The sequence below is a fragment of the Squalius cephalus genome (genome assembly GCF_949319135.1).
Source record: "Squalius cephalus genome assembly, chromosome: 15".
Classification (NCBI taxonomy): domain Eukaryota; kingdom Metazoa; phylum Chordata; class Actinopteri; order Cypriniformes; family Leuciscidae; genus Squalius; species Squalius cephalus.
The window spans coordinates 10,374,953-10,388,862 of record NC_137136.1 but is presented as its reverse complement, the minus strand read 5'-3'; the positions used below and the strand labels follow the sequence as shown (position 1 = coordinate 10,388,862).

Genomic DNA, 13,910 nt, shown 5'->3' with positions numbered 1-13,910 from the left:
ATTGTAGGTTTGTTGTCCAATGGCCATGTATTTTAAATTGCAGAAGCACATTAGACAGTAATGAGATATAATTTACACTTAATGACATTTCAGAAAATAGATTCTGATTTCTGACTATTCAGTAGCTATATATGTCTATAAGCATAAGTGCTGCTTTGTTCATGTTCTTACATCATTCGTTTCATCCAAATATCCAAATCTTTGATTTGCAAACTATTGTAATGTCCACTCTTACTTCTGTCCCATGATTTTAATTGTCCACTCACATTTTAAAGCTTATCCAGCTCTTTAGTGAATGTGTTGCAATTCTTGAATCATGCGAGGCTTAGACAGTTTACATCCATCACATTACGTCACAATAAACAATTTTTTTTGTCCATTAGTAAGCATTGCAGTAATCTGTCACTGTTACTGTACATAGGCAGATGTTTACATTGTGCAAAAATGCCGTATAATGTTTTATTGTCAGAGGTCTTCCCCTTTTTTTTTTGATTTGCAGAAGGGAAATTGTCTTGCATTTGCATTAATAAACAGAATTAATGAATACAACCCATTAGCCCTTCTTCAGTGATTTTAATCATTTGAATTACATCAGAATTAAAGGTGAAATGTAAAAATTTTCCACCACTACATTATCAACTAAAATTGCAGAAATTATAAATGTTTTAAGAAATTTTAATGTTTCCTGATGGTTGGTCATACAGATAGTCCTGCCCAAAATTCAAACCATATATAATACACATATTATAATGTAAAGGAGTAATAAAGATTCGTAATTTTTTTTAAGCTGTTCATGTAAATACTTGTTTAAGATGCTTTCAAGAGAGAGAGAGAGCACATCTTACTGCTGATCCAGGAAAAGTTACATATATACTTGTAAGATTGTGCGAAATTGCATCGATTGTTTGTCCTTTATTAATTACCTATTATTAATTGGGTTCCTGTGTATCTTGGTCGAGTGTTTTCATCAGGAATTCTGTTCGTTAATCTGTAAGGAGTGTGAAACCATCGATGACGAGCCACCCAATTGGATCTTCTGGAGTCTCTGCAAACTTGATCTTTAAATTCTGAAACATTACGTGGTAGGACTGTTACCAACAAGGAATCTAACAGACATTGGAAAATAGTTTTGATGCTTGCTTGACTACCTTTACAATACACATACACTGATAAACGCACATACCAATATTCGTTTCAAAAAGGGGTTTTATTATATTTTATTTGAACGCCGGCTTCATTCTTTTGTGACTCTGTACAATATTATTTTCCTACTAAAGTTACATTGAAACTGTTACAGTGAATCCATCCATGCATTTGTGTCTGTACCTCTTGTATAGTTGTGTATTTACCTGTAGATGGGTTACATTTGTATTGTATTTTTCAGTGTATATATTTAAACATACAAAAATGTACATTTAAGTGCTAAGAACACCAATGAACACTATGAGATCAGGCTACATATTAAGCTGGGAAAGTAGACAACTTATTAACAAAGAAAAATTGCACAGAATGCACAGTTCACTTTTAAAGCCTATATTTATAATATAATATATGACCAAAGATAGGCAAATGTTAATCATTACAGTAAACAGTAAACCCACCCAGGTTCAAAGTCCACGCTCAACTTCATGGAGGAAGTTACTAAATTGTTTCATGGCATGTGATGGAGAGAAAGAAATTGAGAAGTGGTATAAGTATAGAAGTATAGAAGAAAAAAGAAGAAGAAGTGAAAGTTGTTTAAATAAATCTCTAATAAACTGAAAGTGCAAAAGGCATCTGTGGGGAAATAGTGGAAGCTAGTGGGGTAATATACAGTGATTTTGTAATAGAACGTCTCAGCTAAAAATGTTTTGAGAGATTATTGGGAAAACCTGCTGCGTTGAGTTCTGATGCCATCGTAAGTCATCGATGAGAGAGGTTCCTAATTGAAAAGTTCTATAAGGATTATAGTGCTCTGATATGTAGATCTCTTCGATTTTGTTCTTGTTCATGTTGAGTTTCACAATGACTCTGTCCATATTGCTCAGTTGATTATGTGGATCATAGTACTTCCTTACTTCATAGGGAAGATCCTCAGAGTGTGGGGAGTGAAGGTTTCCTATGGTGAAGTAGAAATATGTCCGTTTGTCCTTCAGTGGAGGGAGCAGGGACCCGCTGTTATGAAACTCATGGAACCCAAACTCTCCAGCCACAGGATTGCAGAGAGCCACCATGTTATTGTCAATGCAATTTTTCACATACCACTTAATTAGAGCAAGTCCGTGTCGGGGTGGTGGAGTTCCAAATCCTGTCTCCTTCAGCTCCTCTTCAGTGTTTAATGTTTCAATGGTGATGACCAAGATGGCAAACAAAAGGCTGAGATGTTTTATCATTTCTGTATGAAATTTGCAGGGAGAATTATATATTAATTTAACATCAAAACAGCTGGAAATAATGACTAAAGCCTTAGAGTCAACATTAAATCACAATTCACCTTATTTCTTAATGCACATTCCCAGCTAACAGGGAACATTCTCATAACTTTGGCTAACATTCTGGCAAGGTTCCCTCAAAGTTATTTTCTATATGATACATAGATACTGATCTGAGTAAGAGTATTGTCAACAATCCTTTTTCCCCTTTCTATTCTATCACATATTTTTTTTATCATGTTGGCATGTAAAGAATGTATTGTACCTGCTTTTCCTGTTGGTATTGTTATATATCTAGAAATGAACTTGTTTAAATTAACAGGAACAGACACTTTTAAATTCTGGAGTGTTTCTTGCATCTCATTTACTGTTTTTGGAACCTGTGCAGAGCTTTTTAAACAAAGAATAACAGCAAAAATCGTACACTCTATTAAGACGTCATTTTAATTTACCTGAATGATGCAGCAGAAGGTGGGTTTGGAATTTCTTGAGGAGGCTGTGTATATTTTGTGAGGCTAACTGCGGTCTTATAAAATCTTTTCTGTATGTGAGTATGTGGGTCCTTGGTTTGAGAGTTACGTTTTTAAGGCTTATTTTCTCGCCCTATCTAAGAGGAAGTGGTTAAATATGTGAAATCTACATGACAGATGTGTTCTGCCCTGTTGCCCGGTCTCAGTTCCGGATTATGAATTATCAAAATGCATTCATCTTAATCCTAACAGCTCTGATTCAATTCAAAACATGACAGCTGTGAAATTAAAACACAAAATGTGGTGACTGAAAAGAGAAAAAACACATTTCTTCTTCCCTAGAGAAAAGCAAATATGGCATGCGATAACTTACAGGATCTGTGCTTTGAGATTTTTTTCAAAGAATATCTGCAGGTGGAAAGTCCAGTTTCTGTTCATGTCTAAACTCCCTTTCAGGCAGTTCAGTTCACTCCTGGCTGTTTTGGAAACCCCCTCCCTGGCAGCTATTTTCTGTGTAGGTAATAGGTGTGTAAGTGCAACTCTTGAAATCTGTTTAAAAGAGTTAGATGTCCATAACTTTGTCAAGATAATATTTTAATAACATTTTTCAAATTAGCTATAAAATCGGACAACAATGGTATCATAAATTTTAGCTCAAAAACACATTTTTTTTCAAGAAGGTCCAGCTAATGTGCTTTTTATATTTTTGTTTAAGCAAACTATTCAAAAGTTGAGTGTCTTTTATATTGCAGAATGTTATTTTCAACAATATTTTGCCGTATATATTCTATGTTTATGACATAAATAGCATATTATTTTCCCTTCACTTTCACCATATTTTACCAGAAATTAATTGGTTTAGCACATGCTTGATGTGGGCAGTGACAGTTACTTTCCTGTACACATTTCATGTAAAACAGAAATGTGGCTTTTCTCTTCACTGTTCGCTCATTGCAACTCACAGTGTCATATCAAAGCTTCCCAACTTCATTACAAATTGATTATACTTTTAAATTATCCCAGCATGGCAAACAAGCCCAGCTTTTAGAGGAAGGTATGAATAAAAAAGAGACAGCAAAGAGAGAGTGAGAGAGCAGGCATTAGCATTTCATTTCTACAGATTTAACACCAAATAATATTCCATTTTGCAGCATTTATTTATTTATTTTGCCATCTTCCTGCTTACATTGATGCACGCATAAAAGCTTGCTTGGCTAATCTCCCTGGCAACGTGGCCGTTCTTGCTCTTGGGTAGTTTCTTTAATTCCTCTGGTGTATGTATACACGACTTTAGGGTCACACCGTATTAGTTCCCCCTGCCTCTGGGTGCTATAAGCCATCCAGAGCTGCACTGAGTATAAAGATCAGTTTCTTCCATTTCATGCCGGGTGTGACCTGAAGTTAACCAGCTGAGCCCTACTGAAACGACTTGCTGGAATACAAACTCTGGGGCGAATTCTCCTAAAAAAAATAATCGTTCCCACTAACAGAGTTGTTTATTTGTGTGCATTGTTTAAGTAGCCAAATTATTAATGAAATAATTGAAATAAAGTAATGATAAAAAACATTGCATGCTGTGCTTGTTGTGGATGATGCAGCAGACTACTGTGATCTAGTGTACTTTATTGCTACTGTACAGAGCATCAGTCCATCACTGCGATCAAGACAACTGAATTAGCTCTTCAAAATGCATTTAATATAACTTATTCAGAGCAGCGCCATGACAGGTATGAAAGCGAGGCTGTGAGGGATAGACTAACAGTGTTTTTAATGGCATTACCTGTCAAACGCTGTATAAAGCTCCTATGCCCTGTTTACACCTGGTATTAAGATGTGTTTTGGTCAATTGGATCACAAGTGGATGACGCTAAATACAGGTGTAAATGGGATCTAAAATGTTTTGGACTTGTCCGCTTTCGTCCACTTCCAGAGGTAGTTGAAAATGCATTGAGTTGCATTTTTTTTTTTTGCTCATGTACTCGAATGCGTTCAAACAGCCACAAAAGACTGCTTTCTCTCAGCCTATACTGGCCTAATGCGTAAACATTATGGGAAGCGTGCTAGCCATATGGTATTTAAACTTTTTTGGCTGGAGACCCAAGTTCGATTTGAAGACGAAAAACGTACTAAGCACAATGTCCTCTCACCATTCCTGATTACAACACCCATTCAATCCGCGAGTGAAGCGGCAGAGAAGGCCACAAGGTGGCTTTTGATTAAGAGGGCTGATCCGTGGACTGCTACTGGGACCAAGTCGGGGTTTGATCAACCTACTACTTTTATTCATTTTAACTAATTAATCAAGAACTGCAACAATTTTACTTTGGATATGTTATTTTTAGGCTCAAAGGTGTGGGTGTTATTGCTTCTCTATTATTTGAAACAGCTGGTTAGCCCTCAGTTAGCAGGGAATATAAAAGTTAGTTTAGATCACCATGGAGTTGAAGAGTTTGATGCAACCCTAATGAAGTGATATTAGGAAGACGTATGTTGTGCACTCAGCCATCTAATGTATTTCCAACCAGCTACGACTTCATCTGACGAACCCACTGAAGACTGAGTAGAAGCCACTTCTTGTTGCACTTTTGTGAACGTATATATATTTATATCTCTGATGAATTGACAGCCGAGTCCCACTGAGACACAATAGGAACACAAGCTGGTGGATTTTTTAGTGTCTGTCTGCATTGACTGCGGGGGCTAGAGAGGCAGTAAAAACTCTCTCATAAGCGTGTTTGACACTTCTATCGCAGTGCTGCCAAGCGCTCCAGGGTCTGCTTTATATTTTATCCCCTCACTGCAGTGTCAGCCTGCACGAGAAGGCACTTTTTAAATTGCTCTGCACACTCGATTTACACTGTGTTTCTCCCCAATGAAACGGGTCTCCATCAAACCCACAGCAGAAGCCATATGTGTAATCACTCTTACATGTAGTCACATTTAAGGAATCTGGAGTGCATCATCATATTGCATGTCTGATGTGTGCTTGCTTTTGCAGAGGGAGAGTGGTTTTAGGTGGTTCTGCTTATAATATTTATGCTACATGTCTTGTATGTATATGTAAGTGTAGGGGAGAAACTTGTTGAGTTTCAGCTTGGGTTCAGGTCAAGAAGGTCTATATTTTGTGAAGATAGATATGTTAGCAATCCCATTTATTTAGCCATTACTCTTGTCTTCAGTATCACATTATACTTCTGAAATCATTCTGATATTCTGATTTGAGTATTTTCAGGTTGTGGTCAGGTTCTATCTAATGCTGTCTTTGCTTCTGACAAACAATAGACCTGAAGGAATTTGTTTCCATACAGTGACTGTGATTTTCTAATCTGTCTGTCTAGCATGTTTATATGGATCAAAATTGGAAAAAGATAAACCAACCCAATCTCATGAGAAAACATAAGTATTTCGCCAGTTGTCGATTTCGCATGAATTTGTACAATGTGATAAGTACGAAAACGTATTTTTAGAAAAAAAAAAAGAAAAAAAAAAGCATATTTCCAACCCTAAACCAAAGCTTCGGTGGGGAGTAAGTAGATCATGTGAAAAGATACAAATGAAATTGTACAAATTTAAATGAATTAGCCACCAATTCGCCAAAGCGTAAACAAATTCCATGAGATAGTGTTTGATAATCCCAAGAAAATTTCTTGCGTGTATAAAGCCTAAAATCCTAACTAAATAAGCCATACATATATGTTCCAATTGACAATATTTTGCTAACAAATAGAAAGTGCATTATTACTGCCACTACGTGCCAATTGAGACAGGAAATATCTTCTACCTGGCAAATTAGGGGTGAGTGGTGTGGCTAATATCTTATATTATGGTATGAGTATAGTTTAATCTTAAAGAAATGGTATACATAGCCATACCACAAGTATTCCTAATTTTGCATAAAACAATCTATTTATGTAAAGTGTTGTCACTTGTGAATATCAAGTGGCTCGTAATTTCTTGTACAAACTCCCACCTATTAAGCAGCAAGAAAACAACTTTAGTGAAGTATACTCAATCTGATCTGTTTAATTGTCCTTCTATTCTCTTCTTTAGAGAATCAAAGAATAATGATCGAAAGCATCTTTGTCATACGGCAGCGCTTTTAGGGACGAAAAATATGTTTTGCAATCATTTAATTCAAATGAGGGTTCAGTTTGGCATGTTATTTCTATTCATCAAACCGTGCTTTGCAACAGGCCACGGTGCTGCCACAAAAAATCCTATCATTTGAAGAACAATCTCGTTGTCTGTGTAATCAAAGGTATACTATAATCTGTGCCATTTGGCAAATAACAATTAAAGTGAATCAAGCTGGTGAACACGAGTTAGCAAAATTAAGTCACAGCAAAAAATAGTAAATGGATGACACATGCCAATTATATTCCTTTATATGGTGGGAGTGTATCTGTCCATGTTTGTGTGTCCCTGTGCCAGCAGACCATTAATTGATAGGCTTTTAGTGTGTGTGTGTTAGTGAGAGAGGGATGTGGCGGAGTGGCAGGTTGCCAAGCATGTCGATGTGGGCAGATAAAAAACAATGGGAGAAAAATAGGGAGCGAGACCTCCCTGAGGCCAAGAGGGAGTAAGCTATAAAGAGCTAAATGAATACTAATGGAAAGATGATTGGCACAGAAGATGGGATACAAATGGAAGGGCACGAGGACAGGGCAGGGATGACGAGTGATCCCATAAAAAATGCTACAGCCCTGCCTTTGTAGAGGTCAGTGTAAAAACACTACACATTTTGACTCTGATTTGGCGGTGGGAGCTTGAATAACAAGTTGTTTTAGGATAAGAATAAACCCACCTGGAAAGATGCTACGCCGACCTGAGAACAATGTTATGAGGATTTGAATCTAGAATGTGTCTCCACAACTTTTTAAAATTAAATGCTTGGGTCAGGGCTTGATATCTAGAATTTGTATTTTTGCGAATGATGACGTCATTGTTGATATCAAGAATGAATATTTTTACTAGTCAAAAAATAATTCCTGATATCAAAAATTACCATTGTTACTGGTAAAAATCTAGGTTGCTGCTGGAAGAGGTGTTAGTGAGGCCAGCAGGGGGTGCTCACCCTGTGTGGGTCCTAACACCCCAGTATAGTGATGGGGACACAATACTGTCAAAGAGCACTGTCCTTCGGATGAGACGTTAAACTAAGGTCCTGACTCTCTGTGGTCATTACAAATCCCAGTATGTTCCTCAGAAAAAAGAGTAGGGGTGTAACCCCGGCATCCTGGCCAAATTTGTCCATTGGCCCCTGTCCATCATGGCTACCTAATCATCCCCATATACTGATTGGCTTCATCACTCCATCAATAAGCTGGTATGTGTGGAGGACGTTCTGGCGCAATATGGCTGCCGTCGCATCATGGTGGATGCTGCACATTGGTGGTGGTTGAGGAGATTCCCCCCCTTCTATGTAAAGTGCTTTGAATACCCAGAAAAGCGTTACATAAATGTAACGAATTATTATTTTCATTATTATTAATGACTGTTTGAATGCTGGGGCTTTTCCGAGCACTTTGTTTTGATGGCTTGAGTACAGCTGCATGGTATTTTAATATTTCTTAAAGAGGAAATTTATTACAGTGGATAAAGGGGTCAACCATAAGAACTCAAGTGCCCGTTCAAGTGCTATTTTTCCATTACATTTTTCCTCAAACTTCTTTTTTTTGTGATATTCATGAGCTCTTAAGTATACTTATTATGAATTGACACTAAGACTCAAAATTCGTTATGGAACTGCCCAGTTGTCTGATGAAAATGAAATCTGCTGCATTAATTAATGCCGTAGTCATCCGTCAACATGAATAAAACTGGTGAGACTTGAGGTCCGTAATAGCAAATGGTTTACAATGGTGATTTTACAGCCTTTTTATGCAAACTTGAGAAGATCAGTGAAATATTGTGGCTGGGGTCCATTCCGGCCTCATCAAACATCAAATCAAATCATCTAATGTGCCATCTTTTACTTCCAGGTCATTCCAAATCTGAGCCATTTTACAACTTGCAAATGTTTCATTCTACTGAAAATGGCTGAATCAAAGCAAACTGAACTACAAAGATGTGATGCAGTAACTGATTATTTAATTGTGGACTGTTTTGAATGGTTTAGAAGACTGTTCAAATGCTTTACCAAATCATTCTAACATTGTTAATTACATTCAGTGTTTGTGACAATAGTGGATAACACAGGATGAAATGGCCGAACTGTTGTAAATCAAACCAATCAAGTGTCAAGAAGTTTCTTTATAAACTGAGACAGATGATCTGAACTGGGATCAGGACTGCAGGTGCAGAGAGTTTGTCCTATAAAGCAACACATTTGGTTTGGTATTTATGTTATATATATAATGTAATTTCCTTATTATATAATTAGCAAAAAAATGTGTGACTTTAAGATTAAGATTTACCAACAGCTTGCGCCAGTGCAAACCCTCTTTTGGCGTTAAAAACTAAAATATGAGTGACCAAGACAGAACACCACACACAAACAGATTCCATTAACAAACAACCAGTCCTGACTGTGAAAATGAGAAATCTCGCTACAATCTCTCATGGTCAAACGTAACTTTAGAGTAAACAAACATGGCGGACGACGGGGAAGAAGAAATGGCGATAACAGTGTTTGGACTGCTTTTTACAGAAAAATTGTGAAAAAAAGAAAGAAAAAGGTTTGAATGAAGTTGTGTTATGCTTCTGTCTTCCGTCAGCTCATTTTCTGATTGGGTATCGTTTCCACAATCTACAGAGTGTGCGCGAGTTTGTTCTCGTGGTTCCCCTCACACAACAGGATTTATGATTGTAAATATTCAATATTCAATATATTTGAGATCGGTTCACTCTGAACCACAGGAAAATCTGATAAAATAATCTGTAGAACCATCAAGATAATCTGGACTTTACCTATTGTCGGATTGGGCCCAAAATTGACCCGATTATCTTGTAGTGTGTGGGTGCCTTAATGTAGTAAATTTACCAGTATTTGTGCCATGATTTAATGCCCCAAAAATGTCTTAACCCATTTTGCGCTTGAAATGGCTGTGATTGTTGCTGCTAGGAGGAGGCATCGCTGAGAATAGAGAGGAGAGAATTTTCTCCACTCTTGTTAATTTACTTGGAATGCCAGAGGAAGACGTTATCCGAACATATCGATTACCAAGCCACGTTATTTTTTAATTTGCTGCGACCCTACGCTAATTTTCGTTGCTCTCTGAAGATTGCCTTGGTCATTATGGAAATGAGCTGGCTGTGTCTGTGTTCTTTAATTTGCACATTGTCAGCAGATCAGCTGCAGAACTTTCCACTCCCATCTGCGCTTTTATGGGATTGCGGTCTCAAGCTATTTTGCACTGTTTAGTAAATCTGGCCAGAAGACATTTAAAATCCAGCACTGTCATTTTAATTATATAGCGTATTGTTGGGCATATTTAGTTAATACATTTCAATGTATGATTTTAAGGACATTTTTGCTTACTTTTGTATGATGTTGGTGTTGGGTCGCATGTTGATGTCCAATGTAAATCTGGGTCCTGAAGCAAAACTAAGTGAGAACCACTGCACTAAAATATGAGTAACTCAAAAAATTAATTTACACCGCCTCAAGTTTGACTTAAATAAAATGGCATTTCCAGAGTTTCCAGCTAAATTACAAGAGTCTATTTTAGACTCATGTCGGTGGTGAATATCAAAGGCAGATGAAAAGGAGATGAGTTCAGTTCCTCTCGTCCAATGAAATCTAGCACAGCTTAATGATCTAAGAATCCCATCAAAACTAAACGGCCACATCCATCGCCTGCTCTTTCAACACATTCCACACACTTTTTAACATTAGATTAAGCGATAGCTTTCCGAACAAAGTCTGAATTTACTGTCCAAAATGAGAAACACATTGATTTGTTCCTGTCGCTGAGCCTGGGCTTTGAGATGAATTTATTTTTGTAGAAAAGAAAACAAATGATGGTGGGGGAAAATATGAAAGTGCATGAACAAGCGACAAGATAATAAATTGTGTCTATCAACAGGGCTGAGACCACAGATGAGGGCTTCTATCTTCTGATTCAAGGTTAAATGAAGATAAGGAAAGGAAATGTGTGAATTGTGAGGGGAGGGGGTATTTTGCCGCTAGGAAAACCTATCTGGAGTATTGAACATTTGAACTTCATCTTTATCTTTTGCTTCTGGACCATTAATTACGGTTTGGACTCTGACGTCCCCTGACCTCTGGGCACAAGTGACCTTAAGTTTTAAAATGACATTTTCAGAGAGAACCAAACATGGTTATGATTGGATTAATAAAACAAAAGGAAAGTCCACTGAGGTGAGTTGCAGCTGAACCCAAGTGCAATTTACTGAAACTAAAATATGATCCAAATACAAAAGAACCAAGACTAGTTGTTACACAAACAAAGCTAAACAAGATACAATGGAAACATAAGGGCTATAGTTTTATACATAGTTATATATATATATATATATATATATATATATATATATATATATATACACTCTCAAGCGCCCACAGCTAGGCGTTTTCAGCAGAGCGCCTAGCGTTTTCAGCTGACTAAAAACGCTTTGGTGGACACACGGCCAAACACTTTCTTCTCAAAAAGGGGTAAGGATACTTAATGTATCAAATAATAAGATTAAGTTTGATACTTGCTTGTCTTGCCCATTTGAATTAAACTGTCCTGATGCAATTTGTTGAGGCTCCAGTTGATCTTTGCTGATGTTGTCTTGATGAGAGAAAGAACCAGTGGGAGTCAGAGGATCTTTGGTGAATGGAAAGACAAGGCCGCAGCCTGGCACAAGCTTGGGGGTCCTTAGAAGACTTCTAGTTCTGATCATCATCAGGATTTCAGAAAGGAACTAAGAGCCTAAAGCCCCTTTCACACAACGTGTTGATCCCGGGAAATTGCCGTAAAATTTCTCTAATGTCTAGAAACACTTCCCGGGATTGATGCCGGGATCGATCCTGGGATGGGGACCTAGTAACATTGCCGGGATCAGTTCCGGATCACGCTCTGTGTGAACAAAAGCTGTAATCAATGCCGTAAGGGGTGTGTCGTAGTGATGATGCTGAAGCTGAGATCGTTCGCCAGCTAGTGAAACGGTACGTGATGCGCTAGTTTATGATCGAATCAGAAAAAAAAATGCACAAGTGTGGTTTCAAATTGCAGCTCATAAGCAAACTTAAGATGCTGCTGAGACATTACATGTCACATCAATGTCACGTGTCTTTACGGGATGTGTGTGAACACACGCACAGATTCTGGAAAATCACTGGCAGTGTGAATGAACCAAAATCAAACGATCCCGGGACAAATCCCGGGACACATTATCCGTGAATTTTCTGGAATCTCTGTGTGTAAAGGGCTCAAGAGACTGAGAAGCTAAGAGAGTAAGAGGCGTGGTCTTGTGATCAGTGATTTTTAAAGCGTGAAGATGTCACACCCTCTGGAGGGTTGTGAGCCAATAAGAAGTTGTTCCCTTTGGAGGGAATTTCTTTACGACCTTTTGTTCAAGCAGGCCTTTGAACGTAATTTGATTGGGTGTTTAACAAAAGAATCTTCAAGATTCTTATAATACTAATGCATCACAAAGTTAGCAAAATGTAATGTAAATCAACAAATGGGGGACGAAGATTGGAGTTATAGAGACTAAACATGCTACATATATGATTTTGGTTAACCATAGTGTGCAAGTCTGAAACATTAATCCAAAAGAGTTTAAAAGAGAATGAATACATAGGCCAAACCACATAAAAGGAAAATCATGAGATGGGAAAAATAGATACATGTTTATACATTTCTCAAGTGGTTATATATATGGAATATATAGGATTAAAAGTGTTTATTTCTCCTTCTCAGCAAGAATTAAGTGAGAGTCACAACTCTCTGCAAATTCCGGTCGCAAAAAGTCTTATCAGTCTTAAAGGGGTCATGAACTGGATTGTTTTATTATTTTATAATGTTGCCTGGGGTGCCCTTATAATGTTAGTATGATTTTTACATAAAAAATTGTCATAATTTATAAATAAAAGCCATTTTTCCAAGCCTGATTTCAGCCTTAGATTTGAACGCTCCGTTTTAAGGGGCGTGTCTGCTGTGAGACTGCAGTGCAAACGCCCACTGCTGTGATTGGCTGACATGCTTGCAATGAAATAGCTAGTATTACATGAACTCTCTCGAAAACTTTTACTACGTTTTTACTATTACAGCTATCGAGATGAACAAATCGTGAAAAGTATCGTTTAAAGCATTATATTTAAATCTATTCCATCACATGAAAGGTTGCAGCATGATGAGCACTGAGCAGATGACAGACAGTCTGTTGATCGCGTGAATAAAGATCTTATCATTGCAACGCAATTTTTGCACTCTCACAAATGCTTACACCAAATCACAATGCAAACACGATGTGAGTACACAGTAAGAGCTTCGTTGTGTAGTGTAACAGTGTCATTATTTCATCACGAGTTTGGTAAGTGTCCAGATAAGCTCTCGCGGCTCGCGCTGTGCTGTTTGATTGACAGCTTGGGCGAAAGGGATCGTTCTTTGATCGCTTTCTGTAGGCTATATAATTTAATAACAGTTTAAAAAAGATTATTTTCATAATACTACGAGAAATTATGTGAAGTTGATCGTTTAGTCACTGATGCATAAACAGTATTGAACGATTTTAAGAGAAAGATATCTGAACTTGAATAATTACACCGAAATCACTGATCGCAGATCAGGCATTAGAGTACACATGGTTACTTACATGTTGCTGGCAGATCCGTCGGGAAATTGTGATTGACTGATTTAATAAAGTTTAACCATGCTGGAATCCTAAGGAAGCTTATGCAGACTGTCTTCTTCCACAAACAGGCGCTGTACAATATTTAGTAAACAGCATGTTTATTGCTTGGAAGTAGCTCGATCCGGTAAGCAATCATCATGTCGTCCTATGTTATTTAGCATGTTTGGGCGAATTGGTGGGCGGGGCTAAACAGGCCGTATTGAAGTAGGCGTTGATCTTCTTT

General features: G+C 37.5%; 1 protein-coding gene across 1 annotated transcript; it reads right to left on the bottom strand.

Annotated features, from left to right (window-relative positions):
• Nucleotides 1-1,190: 1,190 nt before the first annotated feature.
• On the bottom strand, nucleotides 1,191-3,010 carry LOC307172914 (uncharacterized protein). The gene is made up of 2 exons (XM_079895669.1): nucleotides 2,864-3,010; nucleotides 1,191-2,374 (listed from the first exon to the last, which is right to left on the bottom strand). Exon 2 carries the CDS (start codon nucleotides 2,370-2,372, stop codon nucleotides 1,836-1,838), a length of 537 nt encoding a protein of 178 aa, XP_079751795.1. The 5' UTR covers nucleotides 2,373-2,374; nucleotides 2,864-3,010; the 3' UTR covers nucleotides 1,191-1,835.
• Between the last annotated feature and the right edge of the window lie 10,900 nt (nucleotides 3,011-13,910).